Here is a 23,041-nt window from a genome sequence, read left to right as displayed (position 1 = left end):
AAGGCCATAAATATATATATGGAAAAAGGGGAGGAGGTTTATAATATTGAGATCAAATTTCAGCTGTCAGAGAAAAACTTTCTGAAGGAAGAGATTATATTCTAGTGCTACCTCCTGCCAGCACCATCAGCAGTTCAGAGTAAATTAAAACTCTGGGGAGCAAAAAACCGGAAATCCCTCCACTCCCATCTAAGCAGGGGCTGAAACCATGGGTTTAGATCATAATATGACCTAGAAAGCTCTGAACCTTGAGGTTTTCAAACAATATGGCTCCCAGTACAAGAGGTGATCAACAATTGTGTTAATACTAATCCCTTACATCTACATACTGCTTTACAGTTTAGAAAGTGCCCTCACTTTTCTTCTCCAACCCCTTTGGTGGTAGAATCGCAGTACTTGACTCTCACACAGCTTGTAGTTTGTAAAGTATCTTCACACACCGCCCTATTTTACAGAAGGGACCCGAGGAGGTTAATAGGGACGGTACACGGTAGGTGAGGGGCCTGGACGTCTGCAGGACCCTACTCAGTCACTCGTAGACACTTCCAACCTTCTAAAGTTCAAAGTACAACACTCTAAGGGGGAGCAGCCAGCCTCATACAGACAGCTCTACGGCATGGAACTGCACAGTTTCAGTGAACCATCTCTGCCTCGCTCTCCCTCCCCGAACACAGGGAAACTGAGGCACCAGGTAGGAACAAAAGCCACAGCTAGAGTCACGCAAGGAGTGCTGTTAGCATGGACTTCCCTCCACCCCACCTGCACTTTGCCCAGAAGCAGCTGAATCCTGTGTTTGAGACACAGGTTCGGTCTCCAGAGAGGAAAACCCTTGCCATTGCTGCTTCCCTCTCACTATTCTCCGCCGGGCTTTCCTACCGATGGTGGTCTCTTCTTTCCAGAACCGCTCGGCAACAACCTCTCTCTAGGGCCCTTACCCATTTTCCACATCGGGCCTCCGGAGTAAAAGAATCCTCTAGCTCTGGCTCCCAACTCCTAGCCCCTCGCCCTGAGGTGTCTCTCGACCCCAAGGCATTTCTATGTCTCCCAGGGGAAGGTCCGACTTCCACCCGTGCCACCTAAACCTTAAACTCCACAAAAGAAAACCCTCCCAAAGCCTCCTCCCGTTACCCCTTCCGTCCAGGACACCCCCGAGGAGCACCCCTAAACATCAGGAGCCCCCCCAAGATCTACCTGCCTCTCACCTGGGCCCTTTTAGCCACGGCCTCCTCGGAAGGGCGACCCCCAACAACCTCCTCCGGTCACGAATCCGCTAAAGGGGGAACACCCTCTTCCAGGTACCGCTTCAGGCGCCTTCAGCGCGGGCCTCAGTGGAGAACCTCCGGGCTGTTTCCTGGGCTCTGCCCAACGCCACTCCCTCCCGGGCCCCTTCCCGGAGTCTCCCTCAGCCCCAGTCCGGTCTCCCCACCGCAGACTCGGGCGGCTGTTCCCCTCCCTCACGGACGTCCCCAGCCCTCGGACTCCCCCCAGCTCCGCGTCCCCAGTGGTTTCCCAGAGCAGCGCGGCCGGGCTGCGGCACTGACTTCTCCAGCTCCAGGGCCCACCCGAGGGAGGGGGCGGCGGTGGCGGCGCGACTCCTTTGTGACAGGTCCGAGAGAGCGGTAAAGATGGACGCGAGGCCACGGCGCTGCCATTACGCGCTGGGCCCACCCCCGCTTCGTACCGCCCCTGCCCTCCCTCAGTCCCCTAGGAAACGCCCCTTCCTCTGTGGCAAGCCCTCTCCCTTACAGCCAATCATATGTCAGGGGTGGTATCACGTGATCGCCCGGCCCGACCCGCCCCCCAAGCACGAGCTGGCCAATCCCCTTGCTGAGGTGAGAATGGCCCAATCAAGTCTCTCTGGCTAGCTTTCCTGGTACCGGATTTCCATCTGTCTCCTGGGGAGGAAGAAAGGTGCGGATTGGGTTACGCTACCGGAAGCGGGGCGGAACTTTGTTGTGGCGGTGAGGAAGAGGAAGCCCTGAAGGGTCAAAAGGAATACAAAAGCAAAGGCTGTTTTCCTTCTTTTCTTTTTTTCTTTCTCTCTTTCCCTTTTTTTTTTCCCCTAAAGAGCGCGTGGCCTTAGTGGTGGCGGTTTGGGGTGGGCGCCGCCGAGGTGAGGGGGTCTAGCCTCCTGCACGCTGGTAGGTGAGTGCGGCCTGGGCCCTGGCAGAGAGACCTGGGCTCCAGATTCTTCGCTGAGGAGATGGGGGTGTGTTGGGCGGGGGTGGGTGGGCTACGTCTGGTGTGAGGTTTAGGACCAAGCCCGTTCTCAGTCTGCGCACTTGCCCAGTATTCTGAGTCACCGGGGCCAGGGGCTTGCTGGGGGCCAGCCTGAGGGGAGCCGAGGGAACCCGCGGGAAGGCCTCCAAGTCGTCTGGGGGGAAGGATCCCGGCCCTTTCTAGCGGTCTTGGGAGTTCGCACCTCTTGCCGGATCTCTTCCACCGTTTCTGCTAAGTGGGGCCACCCAGGTTCCAAGTGAGGAGCGGGCTCTCTCCCAGGGGTCTTGGAAAGGCTCCAGGCTACTCAGGAGATGTGGGAGTGCCTGGTTGGACATGGTTGAATCACAGAGTGCAAGTGTAGGATGGGAAACACATTTATTATGTACCATGCACCTTTTGCTGTGCTCAATGCGTTTTCTTCTGATAGATAGCAATCCACCGTGCTCGTTTCGCAAAAAAAAAAAAAAAAAAAAAAAGGAAACTAAGACTGAGGGTTGGGTTGAAGGATCTTGATTGAGAGTTTGCTCACGTGAGTTGTCAATGCGCACAGGTGTAAAGGTGGCGACCTACTTGTTGATAGCAGTGGTTCTTAATCTAGTAGAAAACGAGATCTTCTGTGGCCTGTTTAAATGCAGATTCTCGGACCCTACCCCCCAGATAGTCTGACTGAGTAGGTCTGCAGTTGGGACCCAGGGAAGCCAAGTGCGGGCCTGGTGGTCAGAATTCCCAATGCCCTCTTGTGTATACCAGCTGTGAGGTAAGATTTGTTGATTTTTCGGCTGTTTGACTTGATATCAAACAGGGACCTCATGAAATAGTTTGGAGGGCACTACTTCTGAAATCCTTGAAAAGAATCAGTGTTTATACTCCCTTTTGATAACCAGGAATTGAGCGGAGATAAAAGCAGCTTTTACAGTCTTTCAAATGGAGCATGAGAGGAGCTGTTAACAATTTATAGGGGTCTGAAAGCAGAGGCTGGCCACCTATTTTTCTCAGCTGAAGTGTTGGTGTCTTAATCCCTTACAATCAGGAAGAATTATGTCAAGACCATTTACCTGGTTAGCAGTCTTCCCTTTTACCTTCTAAGAATCTTGATGTTTGGTTAGAGTTAAGCTGCTGCCTCAGAAATTGGAATCCGCGTAGCTGGTAAGTGAAGTAATTAAAGTGCGTGGTTCCGCCATTCATGCCCTCATACTGTAATCGTGCCTTTTGGGCAGCTGCATTGAACAAGTTCGGTATATTCACTGTTGATCACCTTTTGAAAATGCTTCGTCTTCATTCTTAAATGTGATCTGTTTCTTTAGTGTAGGATGTATTTTAAAAGTTGTTTTCTGTTTTTTTGTTTTCTGCATTTTCCTGGCAATATATCCAACTATGGATGTGTTTTTGTTGGATTTGGTGTTTGTCAGACTTCTTTTTATTCTGTAAAATTCTTGGCCATTTTATATTGCTATGCCCCATTGTTTATCTCCTTTGCTGATTTAACCCAGATCCTTTCACTTTATTGTCTATGCCTCTTACTCCTTTATTTTTCCATACTGCATCCTGGATAATGTTTTCTTCATTAATTCTCAAGTTATTTCTAATCTGTTATTACACCCTTCCATTGACATCTTAAATTCAGTTATTGTGTTTTTTAGTTCCTGAGGTTCTATTTCATCCTTTTTCAAATGTGCCATGCCATTGTTTTACAGTCTGCTGTTAATTCAGAGGCTTGGTTTTTATTTCTTTCAACGCAGTAAGCGTTGTTTTATAATCTATATGTGTTAATTCCACTGTCAATTCCCTTTGAGTCTGTTTCTTTTTTTCATTATTGCTGCTGTTTTTCCTCCCAGTTCACCTTTACCTTTTTAAAAACATTTATTTATTTTTGAGAGACAGAGACAGACAGAAGCCCAAGAGGGTGCTGCACTGACGCGGGTCTCAAACTCACTAACCTAAGATCATGACCTGAGCCGAAATCACGAGTCGTACACTTAACAGACTGAGCCACCCAGGCGCCCCCACCTTTATCTTAATGGTATAGTTCTTTGGGACACTAGGTTAAGATGAAGAAGAAGTTGGTTATCCGACTCTGCACCTTTTGTGGACTCCTGGCTTTGACTTTTGTTTCTGTTGCTTCGTAAGTGCATCAAAACAGCAGTTTTCAAGGTCAAGGTCAGAGAAATCCTCAGGATGAAAACCAGTTTGAATGTTGGGTTTAATTTCTGATTTTCTTTCACCTTTCTTGGCTTTGGGCCTTTTTTTTTTTTTTTTTTTTTTTTACTGCCTTGTTAGGTTTTCTGTTTAAGAATCATTTAAAAAATTTCTTCCAGTTTTTGTTTGTTTAATCATAGAGGTAGAGGATTGGTCTTAATTACCTAGCCCACTATTTCTGGAAATGAAAGCCCCCTTTCATGTTGATTTTGGAATGCGAAATTTGTGATTTCAGGCAATCTTAAAGATCGTCTTTCTCCATATACCTTAAACTTCCACCACTTTTCCCTATGTAGTGTCACAGCTGCTGTCAACATGAAGCTTCCTGGTACTTTTTTTTAGTCTTCCTTTTCTGAACTCCATAGTGCTTAGCTTCTGTTTATTCTCTTGTAGCATTTAACCTCATTCTTTTCCTAAAATTGCTTATGCCAACCTAATCTCTTTTACTGAATGCAGCTTCTTCGTTTGCTAAGTTGTAGAGTGCCATTTCAGCACCTAGCACTCTGTGCCTTGCACACAGTAGGTCCCCTGTAAAGATTTACTTCAACAATACCACTGAATGGGTTAGTTGGCCTTGTATGGTTTGTGTAATGCAAAGTTTATCTTCCTTTGAACCCCAGGTGAAGTAGTTGGTTGGCATTTAGGAGTCACAATGTGTAAAAAATACAACTAATATTAGCGTCATACATAGTGAGGAAAGTGATTATACTCTGAGAGGCACACATGAACTAAGGAACTGATGATCAGTCAAGGGAATCAATATTTTAAGATCTCTTTTTCTTTTCAGTGCATATAGATGAATTCAAGGTAAAAGCACATATGATGAGACTATTCTTGTGCTATGAAAAGATAAATGTATACATACGTTTGCTTTAAAAGAATTTTTTTTTTATTGCATGTGTTTTTTTAGATGCCTGGACAACCAGAAGATTGTGACAAATTGCTCTTTATAATAAACATTTTAAATATGAATAAAATTGCGTATGCTGTACCCTGATTTTTAGATTCCTTTAGTCTCCTTTGCTACTGGAGTGCATTAAATAAGGCTTAATGTTAGATTGAGGATTACTTTGGTAACAGATGCTCATCTTGTTCTCTGTTAGAAGTTGTCGTGCTCTGAAGTTTTATAATGTATAGGGAAAGTCATCTTGATCTGAATTACTGTGGCTTGGTAGAAGTGACTTCTGGCCAGAAAGCTATCTATTTGGAATATAGTTGAGTTTGCCAGATGGCAAATTCCTCTTAATTGCTGTCCTGCATTTTGAAATCCCATGTGACTTGAACATCAGGGTAAAAATGTTGGAAGAGCAGGACTTAAGTATATTTACTGACGAAAGGAAAGTGGATTGGCCTATTGTTTTTGCTTCCCAAAGAGAAGCCTCAGAACACCATAACAAAGAAATCTGATTCCCCCTGGTGTATTTTTACACTACAGTCTAATGTTAGAATTAGGAAGGTGTAGTGGCCAGTGATGTAAACACTTAAGTAGTCTGCCATCACAAAATTCAATTCCATAGGAAACCAGATCTCATTAACTTGTATCATGGCACTAGCTAAATGGAATAATTTTTCAAGTCAGCAGTAGGAATTACTTTGGGGGCAGCAGCAGTGGAAGTTTTATATCTTATATAGCATGCGGTGTCACCGGGCCCATTTTGTCCCTCCAACCTGGAAATTAAATACCACAGTCTCCAGTACAAACACAGAAGTGCTATGTTTAACAGTTACTTTGGCCTGAAATGTAAGAACTTTGTGTTTTTTTGGCTGTCAAGCAAATTTGAAAACTATTTATTTATTTATAAGTGTCAGTTTGTAACTTTTAAGGTTGGACAAAGTGATTTTGGTATGGTTTTGGTTTTCCATGAATTGCCTATTTGAAGAACTTAATCCTTTTTAAGGTAATGCAATGTTTAGTTTGATAATTAAACTTGAATCATCTTACAGGGGAAAAAAGCAATGTGAGTAAAGGAAAGTTGACAGCATTTATTCTTTCTAAAATTAAACACTGAAGAAAACGAATATTCCTGTTGTAAATACTCTTTATTCCTACATGAATCTTTATAGTTCGGTCCCAGGCCCCTGGGCTTTGTTTGTGTTTTGTTTTTAATTATTCTAGCAAAGGGGAAAAATAAGAGACTTGTGGAAATTTAGCAGGGCAGTAGGATTTAGAAATAAAGTTTATTTTCCAGTTCTTGCCTACTTCCAGAAGGAGGTGAATGAGCTCCAGGTTCTCATCACCTTCTTTTGCAGAATAAACAACCAATGAAAATTGAACTCTTCAAAGAAAAATGCTTTGTGTGGGAAGTACTTATTCTTCAGTGTAACAGCATTTTTCAGTCAGTTGAAATTAAAGGAAAGTAGTGAGTTATTCTTTTTTTAAAAAAAATTTTTTTTTCAACGTTTATTTATTTTTGGGACAGAGAGAGACAGAGCATGAATGGGGGAGGGACAGAGAGAGAGGGAGACACAGAATCAGAAACAGGCTCCAGGCTCTGAGCCATCAGCCCAGAGCCTGACGCGGGGCTCGAACTCACGGACCGTGAGATCGTGACCTGGCTGAAGTCGGACGCTTAACCGACTGCGCCACCCAGGCGCCCCAGTAGTGAGTTATTCTTGAAGAAGATATCAATTATGTAATATAGGAAAGCGATTTAATTTTTGGTCGTGTGTTTCTGGCCACCCAAGTTTTGTGTTTGAATAGAATTCCCTGTGAGACATAGGAGCTTGAGCAAATACTTACGTAACATCTACTTTTTTCTGTAACTCATGTGGACATTACCTTGGAATATTCATGTGAGATCATTCTTCCCTGCTTAAATTCTTGAAATCCTCTTCATGGTTGGTTTATTCAGTAAGTATTTATTATTATCTGCCTAATATATGCCAGACACTGTGCTAAGAAGCACTACGAATACAAAGAGCCGTTGGAACAGTCACAAACGGTAAAACACAGTGGGTAAGTGCTGGGGTAGTGTTAGAGTTAGAAACGGCTCGAGTAGGGGTGAATGTAGAAACAGGGAGACTAGTGGAAGGCTATTGCAGTAGCCCTTGCCGGGATGAAGCCCTGAAAAGAAGACATTAGAAAGGAAAGGACTCAGGAGGCCGGGGTGGCTCAGTCAGTTGAGCTTCTGACTCCTGATTGCGGCTCAGGTCATGGTCTTACGGTTCACGGGTTCAAGCCCGGTGTCGGGCTCTGTGCTGGGGGTGCGGAGCCTGCTTGAGATTCATTCTCCCACCCTCTGCCCCTCCCCAGCTCTCTCTTTCTCTCTCAAAATAAATAAATAAACTAAAAAAAAAGAAAGGACTCTCCTCTTGGAAAAAAAAGGAAAGATGGATAAAAAAGAGGTCATTATGAGGTAGCAACACCAGACTTGGTGACTGGTGAGATGGAAGGCAGTGAGGGAAAAGGTTCATGTCCAGGTTTTCAGCCAGGGAAACTAGATTGATCCATATTTATGCCCTTCATTGTTGCCCCTTACTTGTACTATTCATTGTAGTAATTCATTATATACACTATTATCTGGTATTAACTAGCTTAAGGGTACTAACTCTTTTAAAGTTTATTTCTTCTGTGCACCTCATAGAATCTGGCTGGACTAGTGGAAGCACAATGTCAAGTTTATTTAAATTAACCTAATAAAAGTAAAATGGAGAACCCAACTAAAGGGAAAATATAGAATTACCAAATTACATATACATGTAAGTTTTTCCTAATTTCTCTGTTTGATGTAATCCCTTTGTTCACGTGACTGATCTGTTTCTCCCCCACTCCTTGAGTACAGACAGTATTTCTCTCCTATAATCAGTCCAGAGCTTAGCATAGTGCTTTGTAGTAATGGCAGACCTTTCAAAGCATTTTTTAGGCATGTGTCAAACAGTGTGCTAAGCGCTTTGCATGAATTACCTTGTTTATCCTCACAGAAACTCTCTGTTGTGCAGGACTATTTTAATCCCCACTGGTGAGTGCAACCTGTGGATGAGGAAACCAAGGCTCTGAGCACTTAAGTGACTTGCCCAGGGCATACAGCTTGTAACTGGCAGAACTGAGGTCTCTTGATTTCAGACAGAGTGTAAAGTCTTGATCGTTACCTGCGCTGCCTTGTGTAAGGAGACTGGTACAGAAGGTACTTGTTTTCTAGTGGGGAACTTCGATCAAGTTGTGAAGAAAGGTGTGTGAAGTTAAGCTTGCTTCTTGGCGGTATGTATTGACAGTGAAGTTTTGAATCCTGAAAAAATCCGAGTATTTCTGGAGAGGGAATATCCTGACCATTATCTGAATACTCAGGAGTATGGCCACTTGTTCATGAGCTTTTTCTGTCCCTATCTTTGACCTCTCCTAACATAGGAAGATGACCAGTAGCCAGGAGGGCCACTGGCAAGGTTGAAGGCAAGGAGGGAATGATGGTTGAAGTGCCAGGGAATGAGGACACGCGGAAGATGTAGAAAGGCTAGAAAGACTAGAGCAATCTGTGCTTTAGTTGTATCCCTTTACTGCTCAGAAATTCATTATAATTAGGTGTGGCCATCTAGCTTTTTAAAATTTATTTTGAGACAAGGGAATATCAGGACTATAATATTAGCTTTAAAGAGCAGGCTTTTTTTAAGTGTTCATTCGTTTTGACTCTGTTTTCAGGAAACCATCCCATCGAGAGCGGTAGTTTCTCTGTCAAATTCTGAAGCCATTGTCTTTAAATTTCCCTTTTTCAACGTGCTGCTTCATTTTCAACGTGCTGCTTCATCTTCTTTCAGTTTTGGTAACCATCTCTGATTCCTGGTTTTGTCCTTGCGGTGTGAAAGATGGTGAATGGCACAGACTCAACCCTTTGGGTAGAAGTTGAATTCTAACACTTAAGTGAAAAAAGATTGATGAGAAAGAGAATAAGGATTTCTTGGAATCCTATAAGTTTGTCTTTTCCCCAGAGTGAAGTGTTGGAAGATTCTCTAGTTTCTGTTTCAAATTCAAATCTTTTAACACATGTATCTTGAAGGCTTTGTCCCTTGAGTTCAGGGATCTTGGTTAAAGTTTAAGTGAAGACAGGTTCTCCTTTTCCAAAAATGCAACACGCTGTGAAAATTAATGATTTTACTTTCTTAATTTTGATTTATAAGAATAAATCTTAGAGACTGAATTCTCATTTAGATGGAACCATTTGCGAGTCTAGGTTTTGTCTTGTTTTGTTTTGTTTTGTTTTTGCCTATTGGAACACTTTTTTTCAGTATTAATATGTTATTTTCTTTCCTTTTTTAAAACGTACAATGAGAGTGGAGAGATGCATTCAGTAGGAATGCCAGGGCATTGCCACATCCTAATATTTATTTCCCAGGTTGAAATCCTATGCAATCTGATAAGCTTACTGCTTTGAGAAACTATTATTTTTCTCTGCTTCATAAGATTAAAAGAACTAGGGATGTTTGGTCCAGAAAAGTGACAGATTAGGAGGACTGTGGGAGTTGTCCTCAAACAGTGGAAGCATTGTCATGTTGTAAATAGGATTTGGCTCCTTTTCTGTAGTCCCAGTGGATTAAACCTGAGTGTGGAATTTATAGGGAGACAGATTGCAGTTTGGTTTAAGGAAGAACTATCCTACCAGTCAAATCTACTCAGAGAGGGAGTCAGCTGCCTGGGAATGAGTGCATTGGTCCCTGTTGAAGTTTTAGAGTGTGGGTTGGATGAAAATCTCCTGGGTATGTATGGTGGATTCGTATGTTGGATGGAGAATCCTGTTCGGTGTGACATAAGGACCGGAGCCACTCTGAATTATTTACCAGGAAATAAGGGTGAGGTGAAGAAACCAGGTGGCCAATTTAGGGTCAGAGAGGAGAGCTGCAGCCATCAAATAGGATAAGAAAGGGGGGACATCGAGAATCCAGTGTATCTCTCCCATTCATTAGAGTCCTAATTTAAGACATTTAAGAATATGTCGGCTCATGTTTCCTAAGATGTTATTCTGCAGAACTTGAGAAACTTTTGGCATTGTCAACAGAGACTGAATAATTCTGTGTCTGTAACAGTCCTTTGGCTGGAGACATTGAGGGTAAATCACAAGTGTGCAGGTTGTGGGTTTTAGGTGGGAACAGTAGCTTCTGCCAATTGATTTGGTTTTCTTTCTAGTAAATTTCAAAATTCTCTCTCATGGTTGTTACATTGAACTAAAGTTCAGCTACAGTAGGATTTAGGCTGAAACTGGTCTCTTGTTAAGAATGTTTGGATTTGTTTTCTTACCTTCCATTTTCATCTTTATTAAAATATTTACATGAACAGTTTCAGCCTGGAATTTGGTATAGGAAGAACGCTGAAATTGACATGTCCTTCTTTTTAACCAGGATCCCAGGTTTCTGGGGAAGGGGATGGTGAAGTGGGTAAGAGTATGAATTTTTGATGTCAAGCCAGTTCTACCATTCACCACCTTTTATCACCTTGGACGAGTGACCTGACTTCCCTGGGCTTCCATTTCTTCATCTATGAGGAGAGAGTGTTTCTCACAGGGTCAATGGAAGCATAAATGAGATAATATACATAAAAATGTATTTGGTGCATGGTAAGAGCTCAATAAATGGCAGCTTCTTTATTTTTGTGCTATCAGTAGAGACTTAATTTGTTATTCAGGATCATCTTGGAATGGACATTGAGTTGATGTCTTAGTAGTGCAGAATATCTGCTTCCTTGTTAGGGTGTAATTCTGTGAATAATACAACATGTCTGAGTAGAGAGTTAATTCCACGGTTCTTCAGAAAGAAAGAAAGAAAGAGAGAGAGAGAGACAGAGAGAGAGAGAGAGAAAGAAAGAAAGAAAGAAAGAAAGAAAGAAAGAAACTAGCAAAGAAAAGCAGAAAGGCTTAAAAGGAGTAATGCACACTCCTCTATATTTCTTTGTCCCTTCCTTCCGAAGAGAGGCTCAGGTAGAGGTATATGGATTTGGGATTTGGGAATCTTGTACATCAAGATATTCATAAAGTGGGCGAGGTCATTGTGGGAGTGAGAAAAGGGAAGGATTGAAGATAGACTCTTTAGGGGCATAGATCTGTAGCTTACAGGAAGGAAGGTCAGGAAAGACCTGAACCCCACTCAGTGTGGTGCACAGCACATTAAACCTGAAGTTAGGAGATCTGGGTTCTCGTCTCGCTTTCTCCATTTGGGGCTTGTGTGCCTCTAGGCACATCCCTTCCCTGTTGTACAAACTAGACTTTGTTTCCAGGGCTCCTTGAATACCTGAGTTTCTCCATTCTGAACCTACTTGGAAACAATAACGCAAATGGAGGTAGTGGAATGTCCCTGAAACAGGTATTTCAAGAAGGAACAATGTCAGATGTCACCAAAATAAAAGAGGTTGAAAACTGGGGGAAAAGTTAGGGTGCCCAGGAAGCCAATTGGTTTAGATTAGAGGGACCAAGAAATATCTGCAGTGTAAGACTTCCGTGTAATTACAGCAGGTAATAAGAATTAGTCCAGGTCCTCTCGCTGACTTCATAGATAACATAAATGTGAATAAAACTGCCTGATACAGTAGGAAAAATGTAATCATGTGCTTACATCAGTGATCTATAATCTGTTGCTAGGTGAGACAGAGCTAAATCTCCTTGTTTCACCTTAGAATTTAAATTGCGGTTCTCACTTGAAATGTTTCATATGTTTTTTGTAGACCAGTTGTTCCATTATGGATGGAGGGGATGATGGTAATCTTGTTATCAAAAAGAGGTTTGTGTCCGAGGCAGAACTAGATGAACGGCGCAAAAGGAGGCAAGAAGAATGGGAGAAAGTTCGAAAACCTGAAGATCCAGAAGGTATGTGGGCTTACAGTTCGGTATTCAACGTGACGATCTCTAATCTTCACAGCAGCCCTCAGAGGAGGCACTAACGTCCTCACTTTAGAGTAGGGGGATTGAGACTCAGAGTGGGGCAGGAGCCAATGCAAGGCCCCCGTGGTGGGAGCAGAAGCACAGTATGCATTGTCCATGCCACCATCCTGCCTTCTAGAAGATTCTGCAAGTCTGTTCCATCTTTACAGGGGGATGCAAGATCTGAACGACTGAGAATGCTTCCGCTCTGTGGGGGTTGGGCTGGCCCCTCTTCCAGTTAACTGTCTCGGCCGTGGGTCCTCTTGCCGTTGGTGGTTGCCTTTGAGAACTGCCGGCCCCTCTCTCAGGTCCTGAGGGAAGCTGTGGACTTTGTGCTATTTTTGTGTTATCCTTGCCCTCAGATCATGCAGAGACTTGACTTTATCTTTGAAATCCTTTGTGATTCCAAAATAATGTGAACAATTCTAAAGTGTGTACCTTTTCTCCCCCCTCTCTTTCTTTCCCTCCCCCTTTCTTTCAGAATGTCCAGAGGAGGTTTATGACCCCCGGTCTCTGTATGAAAGGCTACAGGAACAGAAAGACAGGAAGCAGCAGGAGTATGAGGAGCAGTTCAAATTCAGTAAGCTTCAGAAACAGTCCAGCACACTCCGCACAGCCTTTTTGGTGCACTTTTGCCTCATGCAACACTTTGCATGACTAGCCACGGAACTGTCTTGATTATCCAGTCTCTAGATGTTCATTTGGTGGAAAAGAGATAGCTTGCTGCCTTCCAGACCACATTGAACATTTTTATTTTGAGCTCAAGATACCCATTTTAATTCTGTGCTAATGTCTAGTAATGGAAGAAATGCCTTGATTTTATGCTGTGTTCCCTCTCCAGAAGCCGAGGTGTTTACAAATTCTTTCTTCTAATCCTCTAAAGGATCTGCTGCTTATTAAAAATAAGGAGAAGGAAAAATCTTATTTGACTCTGTTTTCCCTTTAGCCTGCTAAGTGTTCCTTGTTCAATTATTTCCTCAGAAAACATGGTAAGAGGCTTAGACGAAGATGAGACTAACTTCCTCGACGAGGTTTCCCGGCAGCAGGAACTACTAGAAAAGCAACGAAGAGAAGAAGAACTGAAAGAACTGAAGGAATACAGAATATCCTTTGTACCTTGAGACAGAGCTGTATGGTGTCCGTTTCCTCGTCAACGTCTGTGGATTTAAGTTTCTTCACAAATAGAATGAGAATAAGGTTTTCTACCTCGTGACCTCTGAGTTCCCTTTCAACACTGACATTCCTGTGACTGAATAACTGGCAGTGATTTATGGAGTTAGGTCGCATGCAAGAGTCTGTTGCAATCAAAAGTCCAGATCCTTTAGGATTAACTAAAGGCGTAAATCCTAATAGTCAGTACCAGGGTATTTTTGCCTTGTGGGATTAGACTCTGAAACAGATGGGCGATGCAGTAAACTCATCCAGGGGAGAAATTGGCTTCTGAGTTTCAAAAGGAAATGTTTAGCGACTCTCCTGTGTCCTCCTTAAGATCTTCCCTAGAGGTGTAGCCTGTTCTGTTTCCACAGAGGGGAAAACCGAGAAGACAACAAAGATGACCTCGCTTTGGCTCAGTGTTGCCTTTTTGTCATCCCCTGCATGTGTCAATAGGCATCCCACGTGTAACTTGGCTGAGTCAGAATTCTCAGTTCTGTGCCTGACCACCCCTACCCTCCACTCCTCACACTGCCCTCGCCCCCCTATCTCTTCTTTTTCTGCTCTTTCAGATCTCCGTAACGGTGCTTCCGTGCCCGCACGGGCCTGGCCCAAAAACTGTTTCCAAAATGGACTCCACCTCTGTGCAGTTCGACTCTCTGTGCTTCTCAGGACCACTGTGACCACCAAATTAGTCTCTGCTTCTGCTTTCATCCGCAACAATCCATTCTCACTTTGGTCAAAAGGAACATTTAAAAACATACATGAAATCTTGTCACTTTCCTATTTGAAACACTAGTGGCTTCCTGTGGCCTTTAGGCTTAAAAGTCTGCGTTCTTACCAGGCCCTGCATGATTTAGGCCAACCCATCTTCCTGTCGCGTCTTGAACTGCTTCCTCGTGTTCACTACACTCCAGCCTGCTGGCCTCCTTTATGTTCCTCTCAGGCTGAGCTTTGTGATTCCATTTCAAGGCCTTTGTGTTTGTTGTTTTTCAGCCTGGAATGTTCTGTCTTCAGATTTTACAAGGCTGGCATTTCACGGCACTTGGGTCTCAGCTCTCGTCTCCCTCATAGAGACCCTCTTCCCTCCGCACCCCCTCTAAAATTTCACCGAAGCACATCAGTGTGTATGATGTCACTTTTTAACAGTAATTCTCGTAAGAAAATTAAGAAAATCTTAATTTAATTTGCTTCTTAGTTTCTGTGCCTCTTTTACTGCTGGAATATAAAGATCCATAAGAATAAAGATTTGGTCACCACTGATTTCCCTGGTTCCTGGCATGTAGGTTCTCAGTGTATGTGTGAACAAATTAATGAATGACTCACAGGAGAGCCACCCTAGCTTTTTTCCTATGAGAAGACTTATTTCAATATTTCAAGCTTATAAATTGAATAACCCCATTGGTGTGATGGAGCAGGCTTTACTTCTAAAGTTAGTGATACGGCTGCGTGTATGTGCTAGTTGGTTTTTTTTGCAGGGAATGTGCAGTAGGTTCCGTTAAAGAGCTGTGTAGGAGCAAATGTGGACTGATTCCCAGGGATTTGGCTGAAATCAAGGTGACTGACAACAATTGAGATAAGGTGGCGGCTTGGTGCTGTGAAACCCACTGTGAACTGGTGATGAGAGCCCTGGCTTCCAGTCCCGGTTTTCCTAGTGGGATTCTGGTGTAACATCCAAGATCGGAGATGATGGAGAGTCACACCTCAATCCCAACTGTAGGATTGAAGCTGGCTCTTCTGGCGCTCCCCTCCTCCACTGCCTTCCCTGGCGACTCCAGAAGAATACTGCGCATGTTTGTAGAGATGGGCAGATGTGGTACATACTGCATTGTGTCACGCACCAGCCTTTTTTCCTCTAAGGAAATACATCAGTTACAGTGATCATTAGAATTATGTCTTGTTTTATGTGCTTAATTTGGCAGGCTAGCAAATAAGACATAGAACATCTCCCAAGGCAACATTCTGGAGCGTGGTGTTGGTTTGGCATGAGTGTGCAAAGCCTTCCAGTTTTCAGTTCAAAGGAAAGAATGAACAGGGCAGCAGTAAGGCAAAAAGAAACTTTCCTGCCCTGCTAACATTACAGGACAACACTGGAGAGGCCCCATGGGTAGTGGCTTTTGTTGGAAACTTGGTAAGTTCCAACTGTCTAGAAAAACCCTAGAAAAGCAAGCCTTCCAACCCACTGATCTGTAATGCACGGATCCCTGGCATGCATGCAGCCAGAGACATGTTGAAATAGGAACTGAAGGATTAGACATTTGTTTATTGAAGCTCTAAGTCAGGAGCAGATTCTTGACTTTGCTTGATTGTTATAATAGGAGACATTTTATAATGTGATACTTGTAAAGATGATAAACTGTGGTTTGTGCCATATAAACAATAGAACTTTTGTTTTCTTCAGATTAAACCAGTATTTAGCGATATTATATGTGTTAAAAAGCATGTAATTAAAAAAAAAATGCCTCATCTAATGAATTCCTTGAGATTTTTGAGGTGTGCTTGGGTATATAGAGCATTCTAGGGAGAGAGGAACTTAAGAGGAAAAATGGCTTATGCTTTGGCTCTGGATCAAAAGTAATATTATTCTCTACCCCCCCCCCCAAAAAAAAAAAAGGTTGCAGGTTTTTTTTTCACCTATTGATTTTTAAAATTTTTTTATTTTAGAGAGAAAGAGCATGAGCTGGGGAGAGGGACTGAGGGGGAGAGAGAGAATCCCAAATAGGTTCCACGCTCAGCTTGGAGGCCCATGTGGGGCTCAGTCCCGTGATCATGAGTGAGATCATGACCTGAACCGAAATCAAGAGTTGGACACTCAAACCGACTGAGCTACCCAGGCGCCCCAGTTTTTCTTCACTTTAAAGGAATAAAAATATTCCTTTTTATTCCAAAAAAATGAAGTGTTGTTTTTTGTCTGTGTCCTAGTATTATAAATATGTGTGTTTTGTTAAGTTTTTCCATTTTTATTTTTCAATATTAAGAGTTTTCTCTTAAGAGTTTATCCCTTGGTGCCTGGGTGGCTCAGTCAGTGGAGCATCCGACTTCGGCTCAGGTCATGATCTCGCGGTCCGTGCGTTCAAGCCCCGCGTCGGACTTTGTGCTGACAGCTTAGAGCCTGGAGCCTGCTTCAAATTCTGTGTCTCCCTCTTTGCTTGTCCCACTCACACACTGTCTGTCTCTCTCTCTTTCTCTCTCTGTCTCTCAAAAGAATTTATCCCTTAATGAAGGAGTTGCAGGTAAAAATCATCATGCTGGTGGTTTTTGGCATTTGGTACTAGAAAGATGAAATCTGATTCTTTTTTATTCTAAAAGGCCAAACACATAATATTAACATACAATCAGTTTCCATGTTGACTTTGAAACCCTTAAATTGATGAAACTCAGGATAGTAAGAGTGTTCTGTGTAATCTCCATTGAACACTGCAAATATTTAAGGTAACTGGTGCGTGTAAGAAAGAGTGAGTGCCTGAAGAGTGATCAGAATTAGAATTTCCTTATTTCTGATACCCAGTTTTCTCCAGGATTCAAAGGCCATATACATATACCCCCTCTGCTTTGGGCTGATATTACCTGCTTCTTAGATGTTTTGGTCACTAGGTGTCACTATTGTTCCGTTAAGGCATCGCTGCCTCTTAAAGAATTGCACCAAGTCCAACGCAAATCTGTTGCTAATGGTTTGTGAGAGTGTGAAAGGGAAGGACGGGGAGGGGCTGGCGGAGAGAACAAAAGAAAGTGCCAAAGCTTGACAGCCAGAGATTGAGGTCAAGCCTGCAAGAAGTGATGTTACAAGTGAACTGGTTGTGCTTTTAAAGATGTTTTGGTTCTTGTGTTGCATGTGCACTGGGTAAAATCACCTTGAAGAGAGTATTTAAGACAGTTTCCTGGGCCTCTGGAGGTCCTTATTCAGTAGGTTTGGGACAGGGGAGGGACTCTTGTATTTTAACGAGGCTTAAGGTGATTCTGATGTTGTCTTGCACCAGCAGAGTAGGAGTTAGTCTCTGTGATGTCCAAGATTGAATGCCATTGGTGATAGGACATTCTGCAAGATTTGATTTTACCCTTGGGGGAAGAAAGCAAGTATTTAAAAATTTGGGGGGAAGCCACGTTTTTTTTCTGTTGCATTTATATTAAGATTTTTGTTTTTGCCAGAAAGCATGATGTTGGCCATATCTTTAGGGAGGTTTTCAGACTGTAACTCAGATTTTCACTGAGAGAGGGAAAAAGTTTGCTTCTGTATATTAAATTGGGTCTTCTCCCTCTGTGGTCACCTTCAATCTCTCTTTAAATCAGCTGGATATTCCTGGCAGAATAAAGAGGAGAGGACATTATTTTGAATATAAGTAGGCCAAACATTACATGGCAGAGCTGAAGTCCTAGTGGATTATGCGAGTCTGGCTTCTCTTGATTTACCACTGTCCTGCCATTACTCTTTTTTTTGCTTAGTTTGACCCTTAACCTACAACACAGTAATCTCAACAAAGTTGGACTTTCTCCAGAAAACAAGAAGGAAGTGGAGAAGAAAGTGGCTGTGAAATCCATAGAAACCAAGAACAAGTTCTCCCAGGCGAAGCTGTTGGCAGGAGCTGTGAAACATAAGAGGTCAGCCAGCACTCACACAACTGAAATGTCCCTCTGTGTACTCTGAAATGCCACTGGTAATGGTAGCCTGAGCAAATACTTCAGCGGAAGTCTTGGTGATGTTTCTTTAGTAGCCTTACCTCTCTCTCCCCCTCCAGATTTGGTGTCTTCTGTAGCCTTTGACCCTTGTCTCTCGGACTGTTCATTCAACAGAACGCTAGCTACTCTTCATTGGGCACCTGTCATGTGCCAGGCATTGTGTTAAGTGCTTTCCAGGAATGATCTCTTTACACAAGTCTATGAAGTACAAGTTTGATGGGTTGAGAACATTTGTCCAAGGTTACAGAGTAACAGAGGTATGGAGTTCAATATTTGGGCCTCTATTTCTAGGCAAATGAGGGAGCGAGTTCTGTGAAAAGATTTGGGTAGGGTGTAATGAGAGCAGGGGGGAGGAAACACATAACTCACTGGAGAGGGCATGTGAGTTCAGGTTGGGGAAGGTAGGGAAAGCATTAGAGGGAGATATTGATTATATAGAACAAGTAGGGCTTTGGCGGACGAGGGAGAGGAGAAATTTTGGGCAGCGGGAGTAGCTGCTGCAAAGGTACCGTGGCCTTTGAGACCCTGGAAGCTGTGACCGCATGATAGACCTGGCTGGGGTTCTGATGTGGGGTGGCAGCACTGCCTGGAGGTTTTGATAAGTTCTGTCTTACGTTTGCTCCTCCCTTTCTAAATCTTGAAATGGCACCAGTGATTAAATCCGGTCATTTCAGTTTGACCAACCATACCATGGGCGAAATAATGTTAAGTTCAAATGCAGTCTGTTAGGGAAATCAGTAAGGCAACCAGCCACATGTTTTTAAGGGAGCGCATTGATGCACTCTTGTGGTTTGCTGCACCATCTATCTGCTGCAGATGTTCCTAGGACATGGCTTACGTCTAAAAATGTCGTCATGGTTTAGCGGTGGAGGGGAGGAGTAGCAGTAACCTGAAAAGGGCCAATTACCTGAGCCATTAATTATTCCTTTCAAGTTTTCACATAAGCTTTCGTGCCTTGCCCAGTGTCTTTCAGGATTTGGCCCTGGGTCAGTTTGACTGGACTTCACCAAGAAAGGGCTCTCTAGGTGGGCAGTTAGATACCTCTCGGCAGCGTCTTGCTGCTAGCAGAATGGATGTTACAACCATCTCTTTTCCTTAGTCCTTAGATCACCTTTTATTAGATCATCGATTATTATTGTTTTTTTGTGGCAAGGTGATAAATTAGTCTCCTGGGGCAGGAGTTCCTAATCTACCCAGCCCTGGGTTTATTAGAATCACCTGGGAGTTTGTTAATGTGGCTTCTAGGCCTTTCATTAATTCTGGTTCATTAAGTTTGAAGTGAGGTCTGGGAGTCTGATTTTCAAAGTTCCGCAGGTGATTGGGATGCTTGTGAAAGTCTGGTGCCTGGTTCGTGCCTAGAACATAATCAACAAAATTGAGTCCACCTCTGTGCTCCCTCTCCATTGCTTTTCTGCCTTGCTGCTCTCACACCACGTTACCAAGTCTGGTTTATCATATTTTTGCCTTTCTTTACTTTTAGTAGTTTCTGCGTGTGGGGGGGAGGGGGTTGTTCGTGTTTGTTTTTGTTTTGGCTACCTATATACGTATTCATAAACAGTGTAATAGCTTGCTTGTATTTGAACTTTATAAAAACAATTTCATTCTGTATGTGATCTTCTGTAAATTTGGTTTTTCACTCCAATTGTTTCTGTGATTGAAACAGTTTTGTGTGTGTTCATGTATATATAGCTGTAATTCATTCATTTTCACTGTCATATAATAGTGCTTTATGAGATACTAAAATGTGTCCATTCTCTTGTGGATGCATGCTTGAACTATAATAAATGGTGCTGATAGGTCCAGGACGTGCTCTATTATGTATGTGCATATGTTTCTCCAGAGCTGTGCTGGTCAGTGTGGTAGCCACTTGGCCACCTGTGACTATCAAAATCTGAATTAATTGAAGCTAAAATCTTCAGGGTGCCTGGGTGGCTCAGTTGATTGAGGGTCTGACTTCAGGTCATGATCTCACAGTTCACGGGTTCGAGCCATGCATCGGGCTCTGTGCTGGCAGCTCAGAGCCTGGAGCCTGCTTCGGATTCTGTGTCTCCCCCTCTCTCTGCCCCTTCCCTGCTCATGTTCTGTCTCTCTCAAAAATAAACATTAAAAAAAAAAAAAAAAACCTAAAATTTTCAATCCAGTTCCTTAGTCACACTAGTCACATTTTAAGTGTTAAATAGCCACAAGTGGCTAACTGCCGCCCTACCGGACAGCACAGATCAGTGATGTAGTGATTTTGTGAAATAGTGTTTCCTTGCTGTCTTAATTTGCATTTCCAGTTCACATATAGTTGACGTATTTCATATGTTGATTTGCCATTCAGGTGTCCTCTTCTGTGGTAGGTCCGTTCAAATATTTTGCCATTTTTCTACTGGGTTATTTGTATTTATCTTAATGATTTGTAGGTGTGTTTTGTTTGTTTTTAAATATAGTCCTGACATTTCCCTACCCCCCCAACCCCCAGTTTACAGCTTTTCTTTTTACTCTCATTAATTAATTTTAAGGTTTTTGAATTCTAAGGCAGTCAGACACATAATATTATATTAATTTCAGGTATGCAGCATTATGATTTGATATATGTATATATTATGAAATTATCACAATAAGACTAATTAACATCCATCACCATACATATTTACACATTTTATTTTACTTGTGATGAAAACTTCTAAGACCTACTCTTAGCAACTTGTAAATGTACACAGTACAGTGTTATTAACTATAGTCACCCTGCTACACATTACAACACCATGACTTTTAACTGGAAGTTTATACCTTTTGAAGATAGTTTTGTTTTTAAGTTTATTTAGTTTACACAGAGAGAGAGAGAAAGCAAGCAAAGGAGGGGCAGAGAGAGAGAGAAAATGTATCCCAAGCAGGTTCCACACCAACAGCACAGAGCCCAGCAAGGAGTTCAAACTCCCCAAACATGAGATCAGGACCTGAACCGAAACCAAGAGTCGGATGCTTAACTGACTGAGCCACCCAGGTGCCCCTGAAATCAGTTTTTTTTTTTTTTTTTGAAGGTATGAGCTAGGGATCCCTTTTCAATTTTATTCTTCAAGTGAGTAGCTAATTTTCTAGCAACGTTTACTAAACACTACTCTCTTTCCCCAGTGATCTTCAGTGTTACTCTCTGTCTTATAACAAGTTTCCAAACATATATGGCTTTGTTTGGGAGTTTTCTCTCTCTCTCTCTCTCTCTCTCTCTCTCTCTCTCTCTCTCTCTCTCTTTTTTCTTTTTCTTTTTTCTGTTCCTTGGATCTATAGGACCAGTACCACTCTGTGTACTTATTGTAGCTTTATAAATAACTTTGATATCTGGTAAGGCAAGTCCCCTTATACTTTTCTCAGGGGTATTTTGTCTATTGTTGGCCACTTTGTTCTTGCATATAAATTTTAGTTAGATTTAAATTTTATTTTTTGAATCTAAGTTTATTTTTATTTATTTTGAGAGAAAGAGAGAGTGTGTGAGCAAGCGGGGGAGGGGCAGAGTGAAAGGGAGACAGAATCTCAAGCCAGGCTCCGTGCTGTCAGCTCAGAGTAATTCATTCATTTTCACTGTTGTATAATGGTGCTTGATGCAGGGCTCAAACTCTTGAACCCATGAGGTCATCACCTGAGCCAAAGAGTCAGCTGTTTAACCAACTGAGCCACACCTAGATCTAGGCACACCTAGATTTAAATTTTCGATTAAGTTCTTCAAGTTTCTTGGAATCTATTACATGGTTTGATAAATTTATGGAGGAAACAGATCTTTATGGATTTGAGTCTTTCTACACATGGTATATATACATTTATTTGTTTCCTCTAATGTTCTTCAATAAAGTCTTAAAGTTATCTTTCAAAAGGTAACAGTTGTGCATATATTTTATTAGATTATTCTTAGGCGTTTTATAATTTTTTTGTTGCTGGTTTGTAAAAGTACAGCCAATTTGGAGTATTTATATCTGGTCACTCAGCTCTTATTAACCTTAACAATAACTCTTTAATAACTCTTAGTAACTTTAAATTTTTATTTATTTTTATTTTTTAAATGTTTTTGAGAGGGAGAGAGCATGTGCGTGTGAGCTCACAAGTGGGGTGGGGGGGGGGGGGGAGGGGCGGGGACAGAGGATCCAAAGCGGTCTCCTATGCTGAGAGCAGAGAGCCCCTTATCGGGCTCTCTCCAACCATGAGATCTCCAACCATGAGATCATGTCCTAAGCCAAAGTCTGATGCTTAACCAGTTGAGCCACTGAGGTGCCCCTATTCATTTATTTTTTTCATTGATATTTTAAAATGTTTGTTTATTTTGAGAAGGAGAGCACATGAGCAGGGGAGGGACAGAGAGAGAATCCTAAGCAGGCTCCACACTCTGTCAGCATAGGGCCCAATTCGGGGTTATTTTTTTTTTTTTTTTGAGACCGCACACAAGTAGGGGAGAGGGGGAGAGGGAGAAGCAGAAGGCCAAGCCAGTGCCACGCTCGACCCAGAGCCCAATGCGGGACTCGATCTCACAACTGTGAGATCATGACCTGAGCCAAAATCAAGAGTCAGATGCTCAACGGACTGAGTCACGCAAGTGCCCCAGTGGTTTTTTTTTGTTTTTCTGATTGCTGTGGTATCTGTAATTGTGTCCTTTTTCATCCCATATATTGATGGCTTGTATTTTTATTCTTATTTTGGCTGGTTTCTTAATTTCTCCTACCTTCTTTCTCTGGGGTATTCTTTACTTCAAGTTTATTCTTTTATAATTTCTGTTATAAATGAGTGTCAGATACCTAGCTAATTAATTTTCAGCTCTTCTTTTTAGTTATAGGCACCTGAAAGTGTAATTCTTCCTCAGCTTTCACTGTATACGATTTTGTATTTCCAACTATTTTTAAATATCCATTATGACTTCTTCTTTGACTTCTGAATTAGAAACATTTTTTAAAGTTTCCAAACATATTCAGGTAACTCAACTATATTTCACAGGACTA

General features: G+C 42.5%; 2 protein-coding genes across 8 annotated transcripts in view; one reads left to right on the top strand and one right to left on the bottom strand.

The window, feature by feature from the left end:
• Nucleotides 1-1,679, bottom strand: part of RSPRY1 (ring finger and SPRY domain containing 1) — a 44,483-nt gene extending 42,804 nt beyond the window's left edge. The window contains exon 1 of one of the 2 annotated variants that reach the window (XM_042918705.1): nucleotides 1,203-1,679. The gene's annotated coding sequence lies outside the window, so the exon portion shown is untranslated. The remainder of the gene's footprint in view (nucleotides 1-1,202) is intronic. The other variant, XM_042918706.1, reaches the window with a different exon arrangement.
• PSME3IP1 (proteasome activator subunit 3 interacting protein 1) overlaps nucleotides 1,655-23,041 on the top strand; it is a 31,065-nt gene continuing 9,678 nt past the window's right edge. The window contains exons 1-5 of one of the 6 annotated variants that reach the window (XM_042918709.1): nucleotides 1,655-1,832; nucleotides 12,056-12,197; nucleotides 12,733-12,831; nucleotides 13,233-13,354; nucleotides 17,866-17,999. In XM_042918709.1, the coding sequence (XP_042774643.1) occupies nucleotides 12,071-12,197; nucleotides 12,733-12,831; nucleotides 13,233-13,354; nucleotides 17,866-17,999 (482 nt within the window). In that variant the 5' untranslated portion in view covers nucleotides 1,655-1,832; nucleotides 12,056-12,070. The other 5 variants (XM_042918712.1, XM_042918715.1, XM_042918711.1 and 2 more) reach the window with 5 other exon arrangements.

The sequence above is a fragment of the Panthera leo genome, chromosome E2 (genome assembly GCF_018350215.1).
Source record: "Panthera leo isolate Ple1 chromosome E2, P.leo_Ple1_pat1.1, whole genome shotgun sequence".
Taxonomy (NCBI): domain Eukaryota; kingdom Metazoa; phylum Chordata; class Mammalia; order Carnivora; family Felidae; genus Panthera; species Panthera leo.
The sequence above is the reverse complement of the archived record's forward strand: the minus strand, read 5'-3'. Positions and strand labels throughout refer to the sequence as shown.